This window comes from Emydura macquarii, unplaced genomic scaffold (genome assembly GCF_026122565.2).
Source record: "Emydura macquarii macquarii isolate MOO-44397 ecotype Brisbane River unplaced genomic scaffold, CSIRO-AGI_Emac_v2 contig_1253, whole genome shotgun sequence".
NCBI lineage: Eukaryota > Metazoa > Chordata > Testudines > Chelidae > Emydura > Emydura macquarii.
Window position 1 is genome coordinate 77037296 of NW_027131390.1, and position 26319 is coordinate 77063614.

Consider the following 26319-nt stretch of genomic DNA (forward strand, 5'->3'; position numbering starts at 1 on the left):
ACTCCTCAACATGGGCCTTCTGCATAATATGACTGGTTCCAACTAGCTCTTACAGTACAGTTCCCCATAGTTTCCCACAAATAAACCAAACTAAAACTGCTCCACTTGCGATAATAACCCAATTTCTCTCCATATTGCATGTATGCACTCAGAATGCAAAGTGACAGCCACTTGCCCTACATCTAGCAACATTTGCTTTACAGATCACATCCCCTTGTTCTTTCTGCTTATGAAACACTGGTTAGTCTTCCACTATATCTTAGATGAAGTGATTCAATATTTGTATCGATGAATCAGAAACTTACACAGACCTATAATGCCATTCACCATGTTCTGTTGCTTGCAAATCGAAGGTCATTGAATCAAACAGAATTGTAATGGAGTTGCTTCCTATTACTTCACAGCTGACTAAGCAGCAAGCGTAACAGGGGATGCAAGTTTTAAAGTAGCTCTTACTTCACAGAATATATTGGTCAACTGAAGAGTCAGCTTTTCTGAACTGGCCAAATTCTTCCAAAGTCAGAGTAATTACAAGCAGTGCCTTCAGCAGCATCAGAAAAACTGGGGAGCAAAGTTAAGGCAGATTAACTTTGTAGCTATTGTACCTGCTACAATATTTAGGCTCCTGCAGTGTCCAAAACCTGCAGTATAAGCCCTTGGAGGGCTGGCAAGATTTCAGAGGGCCCCTGCAAGATTAGTTTTGAGGACCCGAAAACGAACTCATTATGATCCATGCCATGGGTATTTCTAGTCGTATACTTTTAGGTCCTCATGCTGTGTTGCCCAAAATAAGTTTGGGCCTGTAAGAACTGCAGCTATGCCACATGTTTGTAAATGGATCTTTTAACCCACTTTCTATGATGAGGTCTATGAAGCTACTATGATAGATGGAGAATTTAGATATTTTAAAAAAGTTGGCTTTTCAGCTGAACAAATTCCACATCCCCCACCAACACCCCTCCACCCAGCACAGAGTCACATATTTTAGGTGCTTTAAGTGGTCTATGTGACGAAGTAGAGGTATTTTGGGGGAGTTCTCTGAGTGCAATATGTTTCTTACGTTCGATGGGATGGTGATGGGACCTGGGTGTATAATCAATGTAGAGGCCATTGGAGGGCAAAAGGGCCTTCCCCAGCTACATGTTCGACGGCCAGACCTCTTTGTCCTCCTGAATCAGCCAGCTGGAACAGGTTGTGGCAGATGAAGACCAGGAGGAGTGGCCACCTTGCTCGAGAAGGAAACAAAAGGACTGGAAGGGGCGAGGGGACAGCTCTGAGGGTACCTGGGGGAAGAGGGCAGTCCCCCCTGGGGGCCTGGTGGGGAGGGAGCCCCAAGAATGGGGCTCTCCAGTTAGTTGCTGCTGTAACTCCTAGTTAAAGCTGATAGCAAGCAAAGTCTTTCTATGATGTGAACCTGAGAACTAATAAAACCTTCTGACTTTCACGCTGGCTGTGAATCGCTTCTGACTGCAAGGTGGGGTGCATGGCCCTTTGGGCATGGAGGAACTCCCTGGGACCCCTCCAAGCGGGGTACAGGAGGGAGAGTTCCAGGCAGAGCAGGAGTGCTGAACGCTATGGGTCCAGAGTCAAGAGGCTGCGGCTTTGGTGTGTGGAGACCCGAAAGGCAGACTCCAAAGCACTAGAGTCCTGACTGGCTGCACCCAAGTGGTTCAAGGGCATAATCTCTGTGGGACTGCAGCACAGCCTTCTATTTTTCTACTTCATTAATGTACCATACAGTGATGCAAATGATGAGTCCGTATGCATTCTGTTAGGACTCCCACCTCCACAGATCAGAATTCTCGACATGCAAAGCAGTTGTCTCCATCTTCCCCCCAATTTATTTCACCACTAGGATCCCGTAAATGGAATTATTGTGCTGTTCAAGAAAAAGTGAAAAGAACATCAGGTCATGACCTACCATAAAAAGTTTACATCAAAGGCTACAACAAACCGGTCTCTTTACTGTAGGCCTTAATATAATATTTCACTTGGAAAAAAGATATATCATTCAAAACAAGAAAGAAGGAGAAGCAATCATAATTTTCTTGCTTGAGGATGGATAATATTCTGGCCATGAATGTTCCTCCTACAAGACAGGGAGCCCCTCTTCCTTCTCCTGAATTCACAGTACACGTATGCACAAATACATTGGTAATCCATCTTCTTTCAGAGACAGGTGAAAAAGCCCAATGCTCTTCATTCTTTTACATTTCCATTTTTTCCACTTCTCCCACTGTAATTTGACCGCATGCCTTTGGCCATATATTTTCTAGTCACTCCTTCAAGGCAGCACAAACCTCTTCAACAAAAAACACTCTAGCCTGTCACACTCCTGCAGCCACAAGACATGAAAAAAATGCCACTGTAATTTACTGTGTCTTGTTTTTCCCAACTGTAGGCCAAACCTGATACATTTGTAAGCCCCTAAGTTTTCTTCCACTTTGGAAGTTTGCTGGCTTGTATAATGCTGAAAACATAGTTCCTGAAGCTGTTTATTATGCTTCAGAAAAGATTCCATGTAGTCGCTGTCATAGTTCAGGGCAACTGCACCTGTTTTTCTTTCAGTGGTCCAGCAAAGGCACCCTCTTTCAGGCTTCCAGCTCCCCAGGCATTGACTTTCTTGGGTGAAGACCTGCACTTCACTTCCTCCTGACTGAGATATTTCCAGGCTGCAGTTTCCTGCCTTTGCTGTGTTACTCCTAGCAGAGACAGGCTGCCCAAATATACCTCTTGTTTCTCTTCGGAAATGGTTAACAATGCGACTGTCTACAGGTAGATACCACAGAGCTCTTTTTATGCAAGCCTATTTTAGTCTTAAAGTAAAAGCACTACAGACAAAACTTACTGCAAACAATAAAAGAACCTACACACATGCTAATAAGCTTACCAGACATTATCCCAACCCTAACATGGGCTTGGCTAGAGCAGTCTGTCTAAATCCCACCCAAGGTTTTATTTTTTGTGGTATAAAGTTCATCATAGCTTCGGCTCGAAACAAGCATGCTCATAACATGTTTAGTCCACCCTTTATACAGTTCAGGAGTCTTTGATCCGGAGCAGGTAATTAGCAAGAATGTAAGAATGGCCATATGGGGTCAGACCAGTGGTCCATCTAGCCCAGTATCCTGTCTTCTAACAGTGGTCGATGCCACTGGTCCATCTTTAGCCCACTATCCTGTCTTCTGACAGTGGTCAATGACAGATGCTTCAAAGGGAACAAACAGAACAGGGCAATTATCAAGTGATCCATTGTCTTCCAGTCCCAGCTTCTGGCAATTAGAGGCTTACGACACCCAGAGCATGGGTCTTGTCTAATAGCCATTGATGGACCTATCCTTTATGAACTTATCTAATTCTTTTTTGAACCCAGTCATACTTTTGGCCTTCATAACATCCCCTGGCAACAAGTCCCATAGGCTGACTATGTGTTGTGTGAATAGTAGGACAATGGAAGAGACTGCCTAGGGAGGCAGTGGAAGCTCCTTGACTGGAGGCTTCCAAAAAGAGGCTGGATAGCCATTTTTATTGGATGGTGACCCTTGGTTCTTGTGTTATGGGAAGGGGTAAATAAAATCATTAATGGCATGGAGAAGTAAGGAAGTTATTATAGCCCTCTGTCATATACCTCTTAGTCATCCTTTTCCAAGCTGAACAGTCACAGTCTTTTTAATCTTCCTTCCCTCTAATCATTTTTCCATCCCTGTTGTTCCATCCCTCTAATCATTTTTGTTGCCCTTCTCTTTACCTTTTCCAATTCTAATATATCTTTTTTGAGCAGGGGTGACCAGAACTGCATGCAGCATTCAAGGTGAGGATTTACTCTGGATTTATACAGACAATGAGTTTTCCTCCCCAGGGCACGGTTTGAAAGGGCCGATTGGAAGTGGATCATTTGCATTCCCCAGCCCCAAGTACTTCCTATTAAATCCACTTCACACATATTGTTCCAAAAAGCCCTTTGAAGTTCATAATACTTTCCAGAGACTGAAGTAGCCAGTCTTCCAGAGAGGTTACATCCGCCCAATTCTCCGATAACATATACACAATTATATTTTTAATTCATTGGACTTTTAATTCAATACAACCCCTAATTCAACAAAGTTCATTCAGGACATTGCAGGAAATTATCAGTCTGTCACAGTCCCTTCCAGGTTTCTTTGTATGCTGTATACACACAAAACAGAGGACAGTGAGGGTCTGATCCAATTCCTATTGAAATCAATGGAAGTAACTAAAAGGCCCTTAGTGGAAAGAGAGGGAAAAAGAATAACAGAGAACATGAGCAGTCCAGAAAGCCAGAATGGAAGAAGATCCCACACCTACTTAGCATGTACAGCAATTCCCTATAAATTCTCTATCCTTAAATCACTGGACCTGTTATGGCAGGAAAAGACCAATGTCAGTAGCTTTTGGCGCCAAAACAAATTCCCACAAAGCAACAAAAGAAGAGGCAGCTTTAATTTTGCATGTTCCCTCTGCTTCAGCTAATACAATCAGGTTTATTAAATGCCTAAGCATGCTGGAGAATTGCAAAATAGCTGAGGTTATAACTAATGGATGCCCTTCACACTTACTACACAAGAACTCATTGTTAACTCTCACGCACAAATTGTAAATGATCGGATTATTGATGAAACAACCCACTTATCTAAAATAATCCTCATTTGGACACTTAAAATAAAACAGACTACACTATTCTTCTCAAGTGACACCACATATCTCAATTTTTCCCCTACAATTTGAAAGAGTTATGCTAGGTTTTATTTATTTGGTTTTAGGTATAGGAATATCCATGGCACTCATCTCCATAGCATCTGAACTCCTAGATGTGCAATACCATTAAAGAACCATTCACAGTAGCTTGCTATGTGCAGTCGTGAGAATCATGATAATCAGATGGTAGCAGGGGTGCTAGAACAATGTGTACAGTGGGAGTGCTGAAAGCCATTAAACCAAACTGTAAACCCTGTATATCATGAAAACCACTTAAAGCCAGGGGGTGCAGAAGCACCAGCACTGCTAGTCCCAGCACCTATGGATGGTAGCTATTTCTTAGAGGAGGAAGCCATAGACTTGGGACTTAAAACACCTTGTTGCTATCACTGTTTTGGGTCTATGATAACAAATCACGTTATCACAGTAACATTGCTGGAAGATACTAGCATCTCTTATTGCTGTAGCAATGTATCTCTTAGCAATGTTTCTCATTATCTCTTAGCAACGTAGAGCCCACCATGTGCTATTTCCTCTGGGCATCTGATTGGCCTGGATGGAAAACAACAATTTCATTTCTGAAAAAAAGCCAAAGGTTTGAAAATTTGTTTTTGTTTCACTGTGGAACAGAACAGAGATCTTTCAAAATAATTTCTGGGGGAGAGGGAGAGAGACAGATACATACACATATATGCTCCAGAACAGCTAACAGCCCAGCGGTTGGGGCACTTGAAGTGGGTCTCCCACATCGCAGCTAAGTCTTGCTCTACATGTTTTGAACGAAGGACTTGAATCTAGTAGCCCAGGTGAGTGCCATAAGCACCAGGCTATACAATCTGTCTCTCCCCAACACCCTTTGGATCTGTTCCACTTTGTATAAAATAATTAAATAGTCACTGGGCCACAGAAAGAAACTGTCCCTTTAGCTCAACAGCGTGTGTCCTAACCACTGGGCTATTGCCTATCATGGAGTGGGTCTCTATCTCCAGCAATTCAATTTTGGACCTGAGAAATATTTTGATTTTGACAAAACAGCATTTTTCTATGGAAAAAAGAAGTTTTGTAACATTTTTTTTTATCAGCTCTACATTTGACAAATGTGCTTTTACTATATCTCCAAAGTGCAGTACATCTATTTCAGTTGCTGGCAGGGATGAGACTATTCCTAGGAGAAAAGTGTCAGAAATTGGCCAAACCTATCTGGAGGAAATCACCGTTACTTTGCCTTAGCTCCATGCATAATTGTTACTTAAGGAAACTTCCCAAAGAGCCCCTCTATGCTCTCCTATGGATACTGGAATGTTCCGCAAATTCTTGCCGGTGCAGTTTTGGAGCCAACACCCTCCCCGCCCTTGCCCTGCCTCATAAAATGAACATGTGCTTTATGCAGCCTGGGGCTCCAAAGCAGCTGACCATAAATGGATTCTTCATCTACAAAAAGCTATCCTGTTAAATTAATAGTTGTGCATAATCCACAGAATTGGGATGGAGATTTTTTTTTCTTTTTACTCCAAATTTGTTAATTTTTCTGTGGGGGGCACTGCCCCAGCTGCCCCGATGTAGATGGATATGCATTGGACCAGGTAACAAATGAATGACTGATACTGGGAAGGGACTGTCTACAGTGATTTAGCATGTTATTTAAATTAACTTCCAACAACTCTATCCATAGTAAATAGATGGGCCAAAATCTTGACATGCCACTTTGTGGCCTGATTACCATTTGATGCAGTACATTACATCATTACTGATATCACTGGGCATTCTGAATGCTGGAAGAGTGTGTTCTCATACTACCTGTACACATGTGGCCAACTTCTGCCCTTGGATAACACAGGCCACAGCCACTGAACTCTCCTGGAATCACATGCAGACAAAATTTGACCCACACTCAGTACTCTGCTGAGACTCTATCCAATTGTCAATATTTACAGATGTCACCTGGCTTCATCTGGAGCTGCATGCATTATTATTTTTGCTATTAAATATTTATATTCCAGTATTGCCCAATGGCTCTTTGTTGAATAAAACTGACATTTCATTTTGTTGGTATAGATTAACTGCCTTGCTGTTAAAAATGAGATCAAAATGTAATGTTTTATTGAGGATTTTTTTTTAAATTAACTCACTCCCCTCCTCCAAAAAAGGTTATCCTGTTGCTGCACTTTTTTTCCAACTGCATTGTCCATTCTTCACACACCTTTTTCACAATGTGGCTCAAATGCAGCACCAATTACCCCCCATGAAATCAATAGAACTGCATAAAATGTAAATCAGTGATGAACCTGCACGCAAAAAAGTACTCTACAAGTATCTTTCTGTGTTGAATTCAGTTGCAAACTTTTCACTGCTTCCTTTTCACTTGCAGAATGAAGAGCCAAAATCCACTCCCAGTTACACTGGTTCAGGCCCAGTGGTGTAAAAGAGCAAAATTTGACCCAAGTTATGGAACCATCCAGCAAAACACCAAAAATTCAATGTACAAAACAGTGGCAAATGTCTAGAAAGCTGCTAAGATCCCTGTCCTTTCCCAAGCACTATGGGGTCAGCGTACAAATTTAAAATGACAATCCCCGAGGAAAATTCATTAAAGTCATTAACAACAACAAAATGCGATTCTTCTGCAAATTAAAATGAGTAACTCCATTAAGATCACCAGCTTCTGCCATCAAGAAGTCTCCATGTTTATCCAGAATCTTACCCCTGATATTATTTAAATATTAAAACAATGGATTTTAGCTCTAAATGTGAAAAAGAAATTATGAGCCCTGATGAAGAAGTGCCTCTGTTTATCTAACAGGCAATTGCACTGTCACTCTGTCATGTTTTATATGCTAAATCATCCCAGCTCTCTGAGTTAGAGGGCCAATCTACTTAATAGAAACACCTTCAGACTTTCATTCCCATTCAGTCCTTGTCTCAATATAAATGAAAAGCTGCTATTAGTGTATCATATTTGTGTTTATTTTGAGAATAAATATCCAGATGAACCCACTGTTATTTATTAGGAGCCAGATTCTGACCCATCCTGCAGGGGAGGGAATGCTAAAACAGAGTTTAGGAAACCCTAAGACAGAGAAAGATCTCACGTTGGAGATGAGAATGAAATGTTAAAGCTCTTAAGAATCATGAGGTGATTTTAAAATACTGTGAACCAACGTCAGCAGGGTTCTGCGTGTTTGGCAGATCTTAGTGTTGCTCTACACATTTCCCTTGTGTGGCTTATGTTTTTCTACCTCTGCTGACATCTGCTACCCAGAAGCTTTTCCCTGGCTAACAGGAGGCACAAGTGGACTCTCGAACCAGCAATAATGTGACTGCTGGACCAGAAAGAGTGTGCGGGAAACTGTATGCCCAATAATTCTTTCCTGCCCCCACAGTGTTTGGCCACGTCTCCTGACCCGGAGGGAGTCATCTTGCCTCAAACGTATGACCTCCCATGCCTACAGAGCAACCTGTTACATCAGTACCACTGGGCTGGTTCTTGGAATGAAACAGAAGAAAGAAGAAAGCACCTTACACAGCTACTAATGTTCTTCCTTAACATTCATGATCAGGTAACTGTATCATTTAGTTCCTTTTAGGAAAAAATTGCTCTAACATTCTAAGTAGATTTAATTTTCAAGGCTCCTTCAGTACAGATTAAGTGTTAATACACTAAATCTTGTCAGAATGGAAATGTAATTCAGATTCCGAAAACAATGGGGTTCTATCTAACAAAAGCTTGTTATGAGAAGATCTGGTTTTAAAGTGAACAGGTATCAGAAAAGATTTCCTAAAAGTAAACTCAAGTACATTGTGGAATAACCTCCCAAAGGAAGTGGTGGGGCTTAAATTGCTCAGAGTTATAAAATCTGGATCAGAAAAAAGTTCTAGAAAATGACAGATCAGGAAATCATCCTGCACTGACAACAGGGATGACCCAATAGGTCTTTATGTCCATCGCCCCACCTCTAGCTTCTTTCAAATTATATTGCTTCAAAACTGTGATATAAAGTTGAATATATCATAGCTACAAATAAGATTTCCAAGTGATTATGCCACAAGGAATTAGCCTGCCATGCCCATAGCTTTGCATCATCAGTCTCATTTCCCTTTCTATGTTCTAATGTCTCTAAACTTCCCACAATTTAACTTACATGTATTGTTTCAATAACATCCTAAAGGATCCTTTCAGTCTGTTTTCGCTCCTGCGCTCTTCAAGTGCCTATCTGATTTCCTTTGAGAAAAGAGGATTCTTTCCATTCAAGGATAAATTAATTCCTTCTTTTTGGGGAGAAACATTCAAACTGGGGCCCTTAGCAACAAAGGACAGAACCATGGAAGCACATCCTAAAACACACAAGAAAGAACAGCTCCTTACATGCTCTCACAGAACTTTGTAAGAGTACTGGGCTTTTCCTGGTTGCGTCTTTGTCGAAACCAACGCTGAATACTGCGTACATCCCAGTCCAGCTGCTTCGAGAGGCCTTCCAGTCTCTTCTCATCTGGATGCTACAGAACAGAAAGTCATGGAATGACTGCAGGTGCATTTTATCTTCTCAACAGATATGAGAATATCGTTTTAAATTTAGACCCCCAAGTCTGGTCATAAAGAAGTCAATCCTACTGTACCCTTAGGACTTAGAGGGTCTACCATAGCTCTCTGCCAACTTCATGGACAACTTGTCTGAACTGAAATTTGTATAGATCAATGGATACTATCAATATTTATTTTAAAGCTTTTTTCTATTTTTGTCTATTTAAATTCTCAAACTTGCACAAACTTACAGGTGACTCAGACAAGTGAGTGGTCAGAAAATTATTTAATGACTTTGAGATTCAAAATGTTAAAGTTTTATAACTGTTAAAAACACAAATTGTCAACATCACAACAGAATATACAAAATAAGTATCCTTAAAATCAAACTCTATTAGGTTCTTAAGAAGCATTTTTCTTAAAATTTCATTATTATCAATGGAAATATATTTATTCATCAGTTTGTGTGCTTGGTGAAATTAATATTTACCAACAAAAATCTGATTTTTCCACACCTAGTTATAACTAAAACCTTTTCTGCAACCTCATCTCTAGCACTCACTGCCTATCAAATGTTATATACTTCTTGAGCAATGGGGCCTGCCAAACCCCTCAGCATGAGTCTTCTCTTCTCCATCCTTCTGCATATGCGTAACTGATTGAACTATCCTCTCAGTCATGTTAACAGTTACACTGACAGAAATACATTTTCCTGTATATTAATATTCAAAAACTACATTGTCATTGATTTTTAAAGTATTCTTTAGGAAATCTTGGCAATGGAGACAGATGTGTTCAGTAAAATTAGCTTTAAGTAGTCATTTTCAACAGCAGCAAACATGACGGTTATTAGACTGGACTGGAAGTTTCTCTGCATACTATAGCACACATACAATGAAGGAAAATTAAAATTTCCTTGACCTGAGCACTACATGGGAAACAGGGGTAAAGAACACATTTCGAATTGTCCATTGATGCTGTGTGTACAATCTTCCACACAAAGCACATTCAAATATCCTCCGTCATATTTTAAAAAAAGTTATCCTGACAATTCACTCTGTGCATCTGTTTTCCTGGGAATAAGATTTGCTCCTATAAGCCAATTTGATACGGTGGATGAAATGCAAGTGCTGCTTGCATTAAGACCCTGTGAAAGTTTCCATGATATAAACTCCTAAAACTCCACAGATTAATAAACCTGAAATAAAGTCCCCTCCAGGATGAAATTCGGTATCTGAGTCCCCAGGGAAGGGTGCCAGGGAGGAAAGGGTATTTTTCCCCCTAAAGCTTAATTTTAAATCAGTTCTGCCATTTGTTTTTCAGTTTAAAAAAAAATTATTTGGAGTCGAGACTCAGAGGGCTTATATAGGCAGAGCATTAATTGTAGCCAGTGGGAGTTTTGCCTGGGTATGACTGTAGCATCTGGCATGTAGCAAAAATGACCCACTTGCCGAGGGTGGCTTGTAAGTGTAGCTGGCCGAACAGCACTACCAAGTTGCTGGGGTGAGGCCTGCCCCACACTCTGTGCAGTCCTGGCACGTTGCCAGACTATCACACGTCTCATGGGCTGTGCAACAGGCACTGGACCAGTGAGTGTCAAGCACCTGCCAGAGGCAGAGGCTCATCAGCCACTTTCTTGCCACCATGTAAGTATCTACATTCCTTTGGAACTCTAATCGGGCTTCCCGTTCTCCATTATATTCTTGTTGGAGCCAGTTGTACAAACCAGTTAACATAACTCAGCAGGAATTAGACTGAAGCTTAACACAGAGAAGCCCTGTATTTTTCTACAGGGTCTCAGAGTCTGTTATTCTGTAAAACTTTTCCTTTCCCTTTCCCCTTCCCCCTGAATCCAAGAGAGAGTAGATCTGCTGAGTCTTGCAGAAAGGCAAGTGTATCTGAGCAACTCTCTGCAAGTATGCTGCCAAAATGTACCAATGCAATGGTGAGCATGGCACCTATTCCCAAACCAAGGAGGAGATTAGCGCCCCTGATGCAAGATGCTTGGGCATCTCCTAGCGCTCTCCTGGCATATTTCATCCTCTTTGACACCACCTCTAGTAATTTTAACCGACAAAATGGCCTGTATGAAATCCTGATTTTGTTCTTTGTGAAGGAGATGCCTGCAAAGTCCTCTAGGCCAGCTGATATGTTTATCTACAGGTTGGTGTTAATGTAAAGTGGGAAGGATGACTAAAAGCAGAGAAAAGCTTCTTCACACTGGAGAGGGTCAGAAAGTTCATATCTGTCCAAAAGAAGTGGGGCATATGCTAAGATCTTTAGACGAAGGAAACAACTGCCATCACCACATTCTTGCTGCTTAGGCTGATCAGGAGGCTCAGAAATGCCAGGAACTGCTGCTAAGACAACTAGTAAATGTTTCATCAGCAAAACCCACACAGAAACCTACAGCTTTTATCTAATGGGCAAGAGAAAATAGTGGCATAAAGGGGCAAAAATGAGTTTAGGGCTTCCCAATTGTTTTGCTGCATCCTACAGAATTCTAAAACTTCATTGTTAAAAATTATTTTCCTAGCTTTTTCTGTTGTGAAGTAGAGCTATCACGATACAAACAGATATGAGCCAACCAATAGTACCCCATCACCCCCAATTCACCTGAGAGGTGTGAACCTCAAATCCTTATCTGGAACATTGAAATACTAACATTATTAATAAAGAGTAAAATTTTCCCCTCTTTGTCCAACCCCCCTTGCCCTCCCCACACAAAAAGTTAAAATACAAAAAAGAACATTAATGAAGGCGGTCACATGATACCTATGGAGTATTTTCTATTACAGCTTTCCTGGTTAAATGTGTAGCTCGCTATGTTACTGTTCATCTTGTGACATGTATGCCATGAAGGGCTTGGCCAAGTTGCAAAGCCAGCATGGCTAAAGGACACTTTATATTTGCAATTTTGGCTTTTAACTGTGAAATCTCTTAACATAGCATTAACAGTTCTTTGACTCACTTTAAACAACTTGACTTTATGCAGATCGATTTCAAAGCATCATATCACATTTTATAAAACTAACATACTAGATAAATACTGTACCTTTGTAATTGCAGTGAAAACTTTTTCCAGAATTGCATTAGGTTGAGCTTTCTGTGGTCCATTGGCCTGGACTTTAAGACCTAAGGCACAGGGTTTAGCTATAAACCTATAACAAAATAAAGAGGAAAAAAATCAAATGAGATTCTTCAGTTATTTACTGCTATCATCACGCCATAAACGTGAAAACACTAAAAAGACGACGGTCCCAGTCCTGAAATTTCTACAGTGTCAGACAACTGCAATACACAGGATAATAGTTCAAATGCAAGTATGTATAAGTGTATGCATCAGTGGAAGAAAATGTCACAGAATAAGGGGTTTTAAGCGTGGATTTGAATGAGGAAGGGCAATGCTGTGGAGTATGTGAAACAGGGATTTGTTCAAAGCATTGGCAGGAGGCCTAAAAGAAAAAGCAGAACTAAAAGTGAGAGAAGGACCATCAGAAAAGAAGAGCGTACAGAAAAAGCAGGGCACCCAGAGGAGACTGCTGCGTGTGATACGCATGCAAAACGTATTTCCTCTCCCACCTTACTGCCTCTTTATTAACTAGGCCCCAGGTTAGCCATGAACACAGAACTGCTTTTGTGCCCTGGACAATCAGGACACAACTTTTAACATCTGACAGCCTCAGACTTGCTTGACCAACACAACTCAGAAAATACCAATCGTCTCCTCCTATAAGCTCAAGTCCAGCTGTTAACATGCCCAGAAAGACTAAAATTATATATACTTTATAATAAAATCTTCATGTAGCCCAATAACATCCTTGAACATAAAGAGGAAAAATATTCCTAGAGTTATTCCATTGTTCACAGAAGGCTGTAATAAGTCATATGGCTACAATCTATGTAATGAAAAATTTATCCCACTGCAAAAATATACTTGGATGGATTTCAACACACTACTTAAATGGTTCAAATTTAAACCACAGATTTTAGACTGTAAGCTTTCGCTTAGATTGTAAACTCTTTGGAGCTGGGGTCATTCTTTTGTTCTGTGTTTGTACTGCAACTAGCACAAATGGGGCCCTGGTCCATGACTGGGGCTCTTACGCACTAAAGTAATACAAATAATAAATAATTAGTAGAGGTGAGAGCTGTATTCCACCGCCCCTCACCGAAACCATCCAGCTCCCCAAGCTTCTAGCCGCTTTGTGTTTGAATATGCTGAATGATTCTCAATTTGCCGTTAAAGATATTGCATAATGTCCTAAAAATTCAACAAAGTAACAAAAAACAGCACACTAGGTAGATAAGAAATAACTCTGTGTTTATCCCCCTGGATACAACTGCAGGCAAATGTGGATCAATATTCAAACACCACGCTAAGACTGTTTTGATCAGAAATTGTGTTTTCCTAAATATAGCATAGGTGATGCAAAATAAATCTTATTGCATTGATTACAGCAATGATGTTCGCTAAAGAAAACTGATTGGTTTCAGATTCTAGTTCAACTTTTAATAGGTTCACAAGTTTACAGCACATGCCTCCTTTAAAAAAAAAACCTGAGGTAAATAGACAGTGAGTCAGAGGAAATCTGCATTAAAGTAGCTTGTTTACATTTACACTTTCATGGTGCTCTGACGAACAATCCTGTCACAAAAAATTCATATTGAATCATGCAACATTTGCATCTGACAGCAAATGCTAGAGCCTGAAGCCATTTTTGGTGGGTATTCGTGGACTGAAAAGAAACCCGCAATGTGATCACTTAATTTGTTACTGGACTTCCATATTTTATAATTTGACATGCACTTTCTCGTATAGTTATCAGTTTGGATAAAATCTGCATCAGTTGTAGCAATCGTGTTCTAATCACATTGCCAGTGGCTGTAGAATCAATTGGGAGAATGAGGCTACACATAGTTTAAATACATTGCCTTAGGATCTGATCCTTCAACAGCAAAGTCAATGGGAGTTTCAACCCTTGAGTTCAATGGGAGCAGGAGAGTGGAGCTGCAGTTCTTCTGCCCTGTCTCATTTTCTTCTTGTAAAATGTAAGTTGTATATTTATATCCAAGCACTGATCGTTTACAAGTGATATATCTGAACTGCTCTGAAGCTTTTACCAGAGAACTCATTCAAGTCTTAACAATAGACTTGTAGGATTGCACTGAGAGAGTCCATAGCATCAGGCTTTCAGTCTGTATGGGCAATGCTATGGTGTAGATTCCTGGGGCAGAATGTAACAATGGTGTACTATTCCAACTGCTTGGAAGAAATGCAACTGCAACAGTGCTGGTAATACTTGTGCATGGTTACAAACATACACTTTTTGCTGTCTCTTCACTGGCAAATTTTGGACACACCTTCTGCCTCTAATATAGTTTCACAGTGTAATAGTGATGGAAGCATAGTTTAGTGTAGAGAGGGCCCCTACTCTGAGAAAGGACAAAGGCTATGTCTATACTAACAGCGGCAAATTCACCGCCGCCAGATCAATCTTTCTGGACCGATTGAGTGGTCAGTGTAGACCCGCTCAATCGATCAGGAAGTCGATGCCGGTAAACCACTCCCTCAAGTAGCGTAGCGCTGTGTCGATGGGAACGCTGTTCCCATTGGCACAGCGCAGTGTAGACAGCGCGCAGAAGGGAAGCAGAGCAGTCGACATGAGTTACGCAAGCTACTCTGCGTAGTTTGCATAACTCCCGTTGACTGCCGCCGAATCTTCAGGTAAGTGTAGACAAGCCCCAAAAGAGTGTTTAAATGCCTGGGCCTTGTCTATACTACAATTTTCACGGCTACCATGGAAGGAGCTGCACCAGCACTAGATTGTGCATCTGATTTTTTTTCCTAGGGTAGACTAAGGCTGTGTGTGTGGATACAAGACATTTTATAAGTTTTGCAGGTGTTTGAAGTACTAAAATCCTCTAGTCTAGACAAATATATAGATGATCAGATATCAGGCCATTTAGAGCTTTATAGGTTAAAACTAACAGACAGTTAATGCAGAATACAGAGCATTTGTCTACTATGAGAAACTCCATTGAGAAACTCCACTTAAGAGATGTGCAGCTGCATTCTGGATGAGCTTCAGTTCCCAAATGGTTTTAAGGTGTAGTATTCAAAGCTCAAGGTGACAAAAGCATAGCTGACAAAGGAAAGAGAAGAAAGGTTGCATTCGTTAGCCAGACACAAATAGAATAAAACCAATGCTGACTACCACTTATCTGATAAACTAAACGCAGTTGAGGATTTAACAAAACTCATGTGGATATTTAATTCAGAAATTTAATTTCCCACCTCTAATATATATTTTTTTAAGCTTTGGTAGACATCCTCCTTTTTCTTGCTAAAGATGCTACTTTTCTGAGAGTCTGGGAATCTTAACATCCAAATTCATGTATTATACTAAAAACCCTTTAAAATTAAAGAAATTCTTTTGATTCCTCTAAGAGAAGGCAGAAAACCAGACGAGATGAACATCACAAGGAAAGCAAAGGGAAAGTCAATCAGCATTCTAGCTATTTTATAAAGCTCTTCAAGCAAAAGATATAATTTATAAATACAGACAAGATAGAGGGCTGTGGGTGGAATGAAAATAAAAAGAACGAGACAACTTTTTCACTTGTCAGTCTCACAAAGGAACACACTCTCAGCCTTAATTGCTGATGGCAGCTTCCAAAGATGCAAAACTAAATAAGTACAAATAAAAATAAGATCATTTCAAAGATGGATTTTCCAGGCATTTGAAAAGTTAGTTTTTCCTTTCAGTAAAGTCTCCTGATTGATAGTAAGTGTCAAACTGTCTTTTTACTACCTACCTCTCACGTGAGTGAAGAAATTACATTGTTCTGAGACAATATAAATCAGATGGTAAAGTATTGCAGTGCACAGACTATATAAACCAAAAATGTGTTCAATTTGTAAGAGCCAAAAGCTGGCAAAAACAGCCAAAACTTTAAAAGGTGTAACTCCAACAAGCTTCCTGCCAATATGATCTTCATTTAACTCTGTATTTCCAAGCTGGCTCACATAATCTTAAAATGACAGCTTCCCTTGCTAATCAACATGCGGGGTGAGGGGGGGATACAGAGAGGGATAAATAGAGTGTTAGCCTAAAATTTAAAAAAAAAAAAAAAAAAAAAAAAAAAAAGGAGCCGAAAGTTCAATTATGCACACTGTTCAGAACAGGATATATAGTCTGGATTAGGAAAAAAAAATTTATTCTTTAAAAGTAAGGGACTGAAGTAAAGGAAAAAAAATACATTTCTACTGTGCTTATTACAGCCACAAAAGAAACAGGAACCAAAGCTAGGAATGTGTTCAGCCACCATTACTGTAGTATCTGAATACCTGACAAATTTTCATAATTGCCTTAACAAACACATAATTTCTATAGTCTCCATTGGTTTATGCCTTTTAAAGTCTATAGAACGCTTCCACAGAGCACAGCAAGACATTTTGGGAAATTGTGCAATGTACACGGTCTTTTACTGTCTAAATCATTCAAGGCATAGTTTGCTATTTGGCTGCTATGAAAATATGTATAGCGAGAAGTGAGTTTGTTAAAGCTTAAAATTTCATGATGGTTTCTCTCCTGGCGTGCCCTCGTTTTTATTCCCCTGCTCTTGAGAAAGTTAAAGCAAGTTTGTGAAAGTTCATAATGGATTATTAATCTAAAATTGAGGACTAAAGTTCATGTATTAAAAATGGTAAAATGAACAGAAAAATGCAAACCTAACTGTAGTGTTTTTCATACCTGCAGTGCTAAACATTTCTGAACAACAATCCATACATGTGCAGGAAGAGGGGGGTGAATAATGGATTTTTTATAAAAATACTTGAATAGGCATTGGGAATTACTCTACAACCATGTGGTTTGGTCACGTATCTGGGATATGCAAGATTTAAGTTCAAGTCCCTACTGTAATGAATATTTAAATTATTGCAAAGTGGAACCGTTTCAACAGGAGAGATTAAGAAAGCCCTGATCCACAATAACCTATAGTCCAGTGGTTGGGACACTTTCCAAGTTCAATTCCCTGCATCACATCAGGCAGAGTGGGAAACTGAACATGGGTCTCCTACATCCCAGTGAGTGCCCTAACTGGTGGGCTAAAAGTTACAAGGTGGGCAGTGATGTCTCCTCCTTCCCCAGGCATTTTGTGAATCTAACCAATTTTTTAAAATGTTGGCTGAAAACTATTTGGTTAATTCATGAATTTCATGAACTGTGTTTTTCAACAAAAACTATTCATCAAAAAATTTTCACCCAGCTGTGTGAGCTCTTTACTCATGTGCATTTGGAGCATCTAGTGAAATTTAAGAGCTTTCTTACTACAGTGTTTTGCTAAGAAAAAAAAGTCAAGGAATTCAAACTGCAATTCTCTTACTTTTGCCTCCGTTGCAGTATTATGCCCTGTTTTTCAAGGTTAAAATGTACATAAAGTTTATTCAGTGATGTCCTGAATTTGTCCTGTCAGCTGCCTTTGGAAAAAAAAGCTTTATCAGTGATCTGCATGTCACTCACTATGTTCTTAGTGATAAATCTTTAACCTGTATTCCTAAACCAAACATCAGAGTTCAAGCTTAAAAATTCTATTGCCAGTGTTTTCCCAAATAAATATATTCTATGTCAGAATTTAATGAAGGCCAGATTCTGCCACTTTTACAAATGCTGTATGGCACCTTACTCCATAAAGTAGTCCCAGTAAGTGAGTGGTACTACTCACAGAGTCAGGTACAACACAACACGAGTAAAGCGGCAGAATCTAGCCCACTCTCTCCCCTCTTCTAATCCTGTGAGTCCAAGGTAACTACAAGCCAAATTCTCAACTCTGTTAACTTCAGTGAAGTTGCACTAAGATAAATGAAAGGATAATTTGGCCCATCATGAACCAAATTAAGCCTTGGACCAGAATGGAGGTGAAACCACATTTAAACCAAGTCCGGAACACACATTCTAACTTTGTTTTAAAAGCAGTTTGACTCTTTCACTGTAGCCAGCCAAACTAGCAGTTCAGATAATTCCAATCTGAGTTTAGTGCAGAGTGTCTGAGTGGGAACCACTTGGCCTCTGCATTCCAAAATTATTTTGCATTCAGTTTAAATATGTCAAGTATTTTACAGGTACCATATAACACCTGAAGGCAGTCCAGCTTGCACTTTGACTTCTTTGTAGGTGACATCTCAAAGTTATTTACCATGGTATTAAAAAAAGCTTTATAGAATGCAGGAAATACAAGATACAGAAAGTGACTTTGAATATGTCACATACTCCTAAAGAAATAGTGTCATTAATATCTACTGTACACTTTCAGTCCAGTTCTATTCTTATACACACCCACAATGCCTGCAGCAAAATTAGGCTCTTCATTAGATTGTGAACATGGGGAAATATTTCCCTGGAAGAAAATAAACAGAATTCTATTTGATTAACTTCACTTTTCAATAATTCATACTCATTTTTGGTCTTCTCCTTGCACTTTAGAGAATGCTAAGCTAGAAGAACGAAGTTTTGATTTTGAGAAAGGGGGAAAACAAGCACAGGACAGGAGAGCAATGGCTGCTTTCGCTCCTGTGTGTCCTTGTTCATTGCTGCTCTGGAAGGAGCCATCCCTTTTCCTGCACACACTACAACAGTCACAATGCTTGAATAAGAGGAGACAAGAATGTCCTCCCGTCCTCCCTGTCAACAGACAGCAACCCTGAAGTCTGTACTCTGGCCAAGCTCCAACTGAATTTATTCAGGCAAAGCTTTCAGTGAAAACTGGAGAATTGGACCCTTAAATAACAGATGCGATAGCCATCTCCACAGCTGCTTCTTCACACTCTTATGATTACAGTGCTTGTCACGGTGATAAACATCCCTCCTGGTGATCTGGAGAGATCTTTAAAAAGTTATTCTGCAGAAATATGAATGGACCAGTTCCTGTGCTGATGTAAACTGGTACAGCTGCACCGACATTTCTGCACAGCTAAGAATCTCACGCAATGTCACTGTACAAAGAATGAGGTGTTTTTAAAAACAAACTATGCCTCACTATAAGGTTATGGTTGGTTTATGGGAATCTCTCCCATTTCCTTCTAGGGGGTAACAGTGATCCTTATCAGTTACTCTAACCCCTCTTAGCTTAGTGCCACTAATTGCCACAAGTTACATGATTTGAATCCCAGGGTTAACTATAAATGTTTGTATTGATCCTTATACTCCTTTGAACACTGATGTTCATTAGCAGCAGAGAAATGTATATTTAACAAACAATTTTAGAACATCAAATGTGGGAAAAGGGGGAAGAAATACCCTGACTCTTCTAATATGATTCTCTGTAACATTAAACTACAGACTCATCTGCTGATGGGGTTTAAGGTTGTTAAATAAAATGAAGCTGACTTATGGAGCTCTTGTTCTCCCAATGCCTACACATAATACCCATAAAAGTTCAAACTGACTTGTGGCAGAGAAATGTTTTATTGTGGTATAAATACTCACAAAATTAAGATCCTATCTTGCAGTACAACTTCCATTTCGGACCTTACAAGAGCTATAAACGATTTTATCACCTGACAATCTACTCATCTTTAAACAATCCAGCAAATATGGAGCTCTTGATTAGACTGTCTGTTTATACAATGCATCTCTGTAGAAGCCTTGCATAAAACAAACACTATCCATTGTTAATTGCCCCGCAGTACATGCAATTCACTTGCTGCCACCAGAGGTCCAATTATGACAGTGATTTCATTCAACAAAGATATATTTTAATGGGATTTTCAGGTACGCAGATAACACTTTCCTCTAACTTTCTGTAGGTGGGACACATGGCCCGTTTTCACCTACAGATCTTCCATTTAACTCCATATGGAGTCTTTCCCTGAACTTGCAACTAGTGGATTCCCAGATGGTCCAAGAAACAACTCTCCCAGACCATATTTTGGGCAAATGCACTGCCTATTAGACACCTCTATTGTTAGACAGACATTTTCTTAGACAGACATTTTCTTTCAACTCAAAACTCACACAGCAAGATGCTTCCTTAACTAAACAAATTGTAAAGCTTCCTATTACTGCACTTATTGTTTCATACCGTATTGTTCCTGTGGAAAAAACATATTATCCAAGTTCCATAATATCAATATTCCTTTAAAAGAAGGAATGCGATAGAAAAGAAGGAAGAAAAAAGTTCTCCAAAACCAGGACAAAAGGCTGGGCGTTTTTCTTGGGTCTCTCTCGTTATGATAAGGAAGCGAGGAATTCCTTCATGATCAATTAATGCACTTTAAATGACAGTGGTATACCGTAAAGTTCTCCTATAGCATCTTGATACCCTGCTGCTACAATTAAAAAATAAATGACTAAATAAGTAAATCAGTAGCCACTTGTGATGTGACTGATAGCTATTCTGTACACCCTGGTCTTTTGGAGTTTATCTACAACTATATAGAGGTTAATTAGATCTGCTCCAAAGGAGCTCAAAGATGATCTCTGACTTTTTTAGCAGTTTAGATTCCATGATGATTATGCTATTTGGATTCTGTCCAGTAGAAGGTAGTGGTACAATACACACTAGCAGAGCTGTGCAAATGTATATTACAGAAACATTTTATTTAAAAGATTCACAGAGTTTGTATAAACGGGAGAAATACAAATTTTCAAGTAATTTGAAATATAACACAACTTAAAAAAAACCCTGATAATTTTAGTTAACCAACTGTTCATGTTACCCAGTTTAGAGCAGGGTTTTTTTTTCTTTAAACAACCAAAAATTTGTTGTTAATTCTTGTACTAATTTGTTCAGGTTATACCTTTTTTCACTATACCTATCCTCTTAATATCCTCATTCATTTAACCTGAAATGTATCATTTTTATTCTATAGCACAAGACACCAACCCAGGAAAGGTGTGACCATACTATTTCCATTCTAATTATGGAGTAAACCAGTTGTTCCCAAACTCTAGCACATTGCGCACCACCAACATAAAATGCCACCACCTGTAGTACCACCACCAATTTTTTAAAAACAGACTATTTATGAAAACAGTCTTAAAACCTAGATGCTGCTAAAACACATTGTATCAATAGCATAGCTATGTATCCAAAAAGCCGTAGTCTTGCAAAATATTAATAAATGCATTTATAAACTTAATCCATCTGAGATTTCTGGTATGCCTTTAAATGAGAGGGATGTGCTATTGTCTAGTTGTATTGTATTTCCTGCCACTCACTGCAACAAAAGCCATCTACTGAATGTGTGTTCCATTAAAATTACAAGGGGTTTGGGACCAGATTATACATGTAAAAAATTCTAACCCAAGATTAGACTAACCCAAGATTAGATTAGATGCAATAGCCATAAAAAAAATCATCTTAAAAAAGTTAAATTTTAATCCTGTATTTATCATTAGTAAGCCTACCAGAAGAATCACAAACATAATGCAGAAGTCTCAAAAGAGAGAATTCAATAGGCCCAGGAAAATCGTAGCAACTGCCAGCATATACCTTTGGAATTTTCTTTAAACTGACTGCTCCTACCAAATGATAAAACCATAATACCATTTATAGACAATATGTTTTGAGTGTTGCTTCGTATGGCAGGAAGGTTTCTGAAGGTTGTTCAATTTTTAATTTAAACCTTTCAATTTAACTAGACTGAGACAAGTGACCTATCTGCTCTGTGACCTTGATACATCTCCCAGGAGCTGAGATGTGACTTTTCAGTTTCTGACCTACTAGTGTCATTTCTTAGTCTCACATGAACTCTTCATCTTTCTTTCCTGTCTTATTAAAGTAATGGTGGGTGTTTTTTGTTTTTTGGTGGGGTTTTTTTTTTGGGGGGGTGGAATGGTCTAGCTATACTGCATTTCAATAGTTAATACTTTATTCCTCTAAAAAAAAAAATGTACCTTTCCATAAAACATAGCCCCACTATATCAATACTGGGTACCACTCTCTGTTACCCCTATATTTTTCAAGCACAGAGGGCTTGATTCTCCCATCAATTTTACCAATTTTACATTGGTTACATCAGTGTCTGCAGAAGGAGAATTAGAGCAGTAGTTGCTGATGTTTTTATGCAATGCATTTGTTAAACACTGTTGGAACCACTCCATTTTGGCTCTAGTCCCTACTAATCAGGGACTCCTCTCTCCTCATTATAGGCCAAATCCTCTTAACAGTGTCCACAGCCTGACAAACAGGCTTGTGCTGTCAGGGAAATGCCTGAGCTGAAGTAGCCAGCATGGAATCACTCCAAGGCTGCTACTGCAGGCTTTAGGCAGAAACAGGGACACAGCTCACTGCTCTCCCTGTGCAGTTTGGGACCAGTGGGTCCATGTTATGCATAAGTTCACAGGGCATGCCCAAGGTCTGCAGCATACACTAGTTACCAAGTCCCCAAGCACACAGCATTTCCACTGTGGTTGGGGCCTTCTACACCCATAGATAGGCCAATAGCTGTGGCCCTCTGCAGGTGTATTAAGAGACTTTATTTGAGTCTTCCCTGAAATGCACCCATCTACTCCACTGTGTAGTGAACTGTGGCTACATACAAGGACCAAAGACCAGCAAAGACCAAACAAACACCAAAGTCATAAGCCTTTAACACCTGGCCTATGACAGTAACTCTACTGGTGATTCGCAAGTGAACAGCTTGCTAAAGTTGCAAAGGCCAACCAATAAAGGGAGACATAACACAAATTAAGCCACTCATTACAACTAAACATCCCTATGTAAAACAGACCCTTTGTTAAATCTTTGATTATCTTCTATAGAGGGTTTGTTTTCTTGAAGAGTGGAGGAGGGGGGAAGCCAAAAGGGGAAAGTACTTATGGGAAAGCAACACCCGTTCTATTGCTATTTTGAAAAGACATATTATCCTTTCCAGATATGGATCAGAGCAGATTTTCCCTCCTCACTTGCATTCTGCTCTCTAAAGGGCAGACTGCTTTCAGGGATATGTAATTGATGATATTCTGACTTGTCAGGATGTTTTGTTTTATAAAACAATCTGTTCCATGCAACTAACAAGGGCACATCTATCTAAATTACTCTAGCTTGCCAGATGAGCCAAGAGCAGAGGAGGCTGGTTTCTGAACAGACATTCAAGATTAGATGTTTTTCTAAAAGCTATGCTCTAGGAATTATTTTGAGGAAGTTCCTTAGCCTGTGTTACACAGAAGGTCAGACTACATGATCACAATGGTTCCTTCTGGCCTTGGAATCTATGAAAGATATTTATGACCTACACAGCTATTTTTTATTTATTTATTTATTTTTGTAGCCAACATGTTTAATTCAATGAATCCCAATTTGAAAACATTTCAAAATGTGTTGGGTTTTTTTTATATGAACAATAAAACAGACCCGTCCACAAAGGATCCCAGGACACTTAATGAGACAAACTTACACTACTGCTAAGTCCATTGACTTCACTGGTGTTGTGCCTGCTTATCCAGTGTTGAATTTGGTGCCTTGTGCCTCGATGGTCTCTACTTTGATATAAACATGAGGTAGTACTTTTATCCCCAAACCTCAGATATACTTTCCCTACCCTCCATGGATTCTGAGGGCCCTACCTGCAGCAGAGCCAGGGTTTTGTCCTGCTGTGCAGAGGGGGAAGGATCCAGGGAGTACCAGCCATTCTCCCATTTGGGGGCACGACGTGGGGTTACAGAGCACGACACTTGAGGGGGAAATTAGCAACTGCAATGGCTACTAAAATCCTGCGAATGTAGCTGTGGCAGTAGAGAAGCTCAGCTGCCACTCTGCAACCAGGGGAAAGGATTCCCAATCTACCCATCTACAGATGTATCCAGCACAAAGCCTGGTTACCTAGTGCCAAATCCAAAGCCCAGTGCAAAACCTAACAATTTAGATACCATGTGTTTTAAGTACGAGTTTTCCTCTGAAGTTATTCACCTATTCGGTGCACTGCTGCATTATTGCAGTCTGCCACTTTCATACAGAATGAGGGAGCATGGCACTGCCCAGGAGCCCCTGAGGAGAACTCTCCACCAGCACACCGAAGACAAGGTTGGATTTATTCCTTTACCTCTGACTGAGTTTTCCACTCTCTGGTCTCTAAACCATCCCCGCCAGAGAGGATGACTCCCCAAGGTTCTTACAGAGACCTCTGCAGAGCAAAAAAAAAATTTTTGACTTTGGAACGGACAAGATTGCACCAAACGGCAAGTACCTTCCTAAGTTTTCCAGGCACCATATTCCACCACACCACAACAAGGTCCTTCAGTCCACACCATTCTGCTTCAAATTATGTAAGTTGAACTCTATTACTCCTTATACACTGTACAACGTACAGGGACAAAGTTAAGCATATTAAGCAAAATGTAGTTTACTACCTTTATTTGATGAGTTGGGTTTCCTCTTTCCTTGGTTAAGATTATAATAAACCATTTGTTCTTAAATGGGGAAAATCGGAGTCCTTCTCCACAAGCACTTATACTAGGGCTGATGGAAAAACAACAATTTTACAAAACATTCTAAGGTTTTGAAATATGTTTTCATTCTACATAGGAACAAAAACAAGGCCTTTCAGAACATTTTGTGACGTATGAGAGCAAGCCTCATTTCCCTCTGGTTCTCACCAGAAATGCTGTCCTGGCCCTCAAAACCCTTTCTGACGAAACGTCATTGCAACTGATACATTTCCGCAGAACATTTCAATTTGGACTAAATGGCATTTTCGAGTGGAAAAGTGTTCCATCAGAACATTTCTGACCTGCTCGAACTTATACTCTGCTTATAAAGGCTGGCAGGGAGGGAGGATATATTTTGTGGGAGTCCTCTCAAAATACTGACAGCACAGGACGTCCCTGAAAGGATACATTACTTTTTAGTGAGCAAAACACCAGTGTTTCATCTAAGGGCAAGAGCCTTAGGGAAAAAATCCTTTGTTAGTCAATGGGAGTTTCTCCTGAAATAAAGGAATGCAGAAGTAGGCCCAAAAGCACAATACAAGCAATGTGCACTGCAGCTAGCATCTGCGACCAAAAAACGGAACTGTTGGGACTGCAGGGGCTCATCCATACAGGAAGGTTTGCACATTGTAGGGATCTAGGGCAATGTCCAGCACAATCATTTATTTCTAGTCAGTTTTCTGTTGTTTGTTAAAGCTCAATTTTGTAAGTTGTACGGAAGGAGAAATATGCTCATCTAAAGTTATGACGCAAAACTGGAATGATTTAATTAAACACAAAAATTTACAAGGAACTAATGATTATTGTACACCTTGCCCCAGAAGCTTGTCATGGTACAGACCATTGTATTGATATGAGCATGTGATCTACTGAAAAGTGCTAGTAAATAATTATCTGATTTTATTCCCACTCTAGTATAATAAGAGGCTAATCCCTTCTAAAAGATTCCAGAGGAAATCCCTTCAGAACACTAGACCAACACACAACAGTAGCCCATTGTAGTAGATTTTTGCATTTCACAATAAAGTTTTCAGGTGTTTTTTATAATTCCACATGCAGATGCCATCAACAGAAGCACTAGTTGGATTTCAGTGGATTGCCTCAGTTTGGTGAGGAGCCAGTAAAGTGGGCTAAATTCTTTATTTGATTTTTATACAGCTTTGGTACCAGTGAGAGAATCTTGTGCCAGATTGGTGATTCTCCCACAAGTTCTGCTCAAACAAAAACAAACTCAGAGAAAGCTAAGGAAAACTTCAGTTAAAATGCAAGCACCATTTCTGTTCAGTGTATTGCAATTTCTCTGGGCAAAACTTTAGGTTTTCAAAATAGCAATAGAACACTCATCATGGAGCAGGAGATATTTAGCAGGACTGACTATATTTGTTGTCACCACACTCTGCCAATGCGTCATTCCTTCCTGTTAAGGACATGGAATGCACTTTTCCTTCAAAACCTTTTGTTTTCCCTGCTTTTGCAGTAAAACTGAGCCAGTTACTTTTTCCTCCAAAAGAGGAATTTAGAAGCTGCAGCCAGATGCAGTGCTCTGGAAAAATATTTTGCTTGTTTATTTAATAGTGGCATCTGTGCAACAGCCATCCGCCTGAAATAGCTAACTTTCCACCATGGTCTCTTGCCTACTTCCAGTTTTGC

The 26319-nt window shown here is 39.8% G+C and overlaps 1 protein-coding gene across 1 annotated transcript in view; it reads right to left on the bottom strand.

Annotated features, from left to right (window-relative positions):
* The window catches only part of CERS6 (ceramide synthase 6), a 206732-nt gene that overhangs the window by 128083 nt on the left and 52330 nt on the right, over positions 1-26319 (bottom strand). The window contains exons 2-3 of the mRNA XM_067549300.1: positions 12291-12396; positions 9080-9210 (exon numbers count right to left, since the gene is read on the bottom strand). Of these exons, the coding sequence (XP_067405401.1) occupies positions 9080-9210; positions 12291-12396 (237 nt within the window). The remainder of the gene's footprint in view (positions 1-9079; positions 9211-12290; positions 12397-26319) is intronic.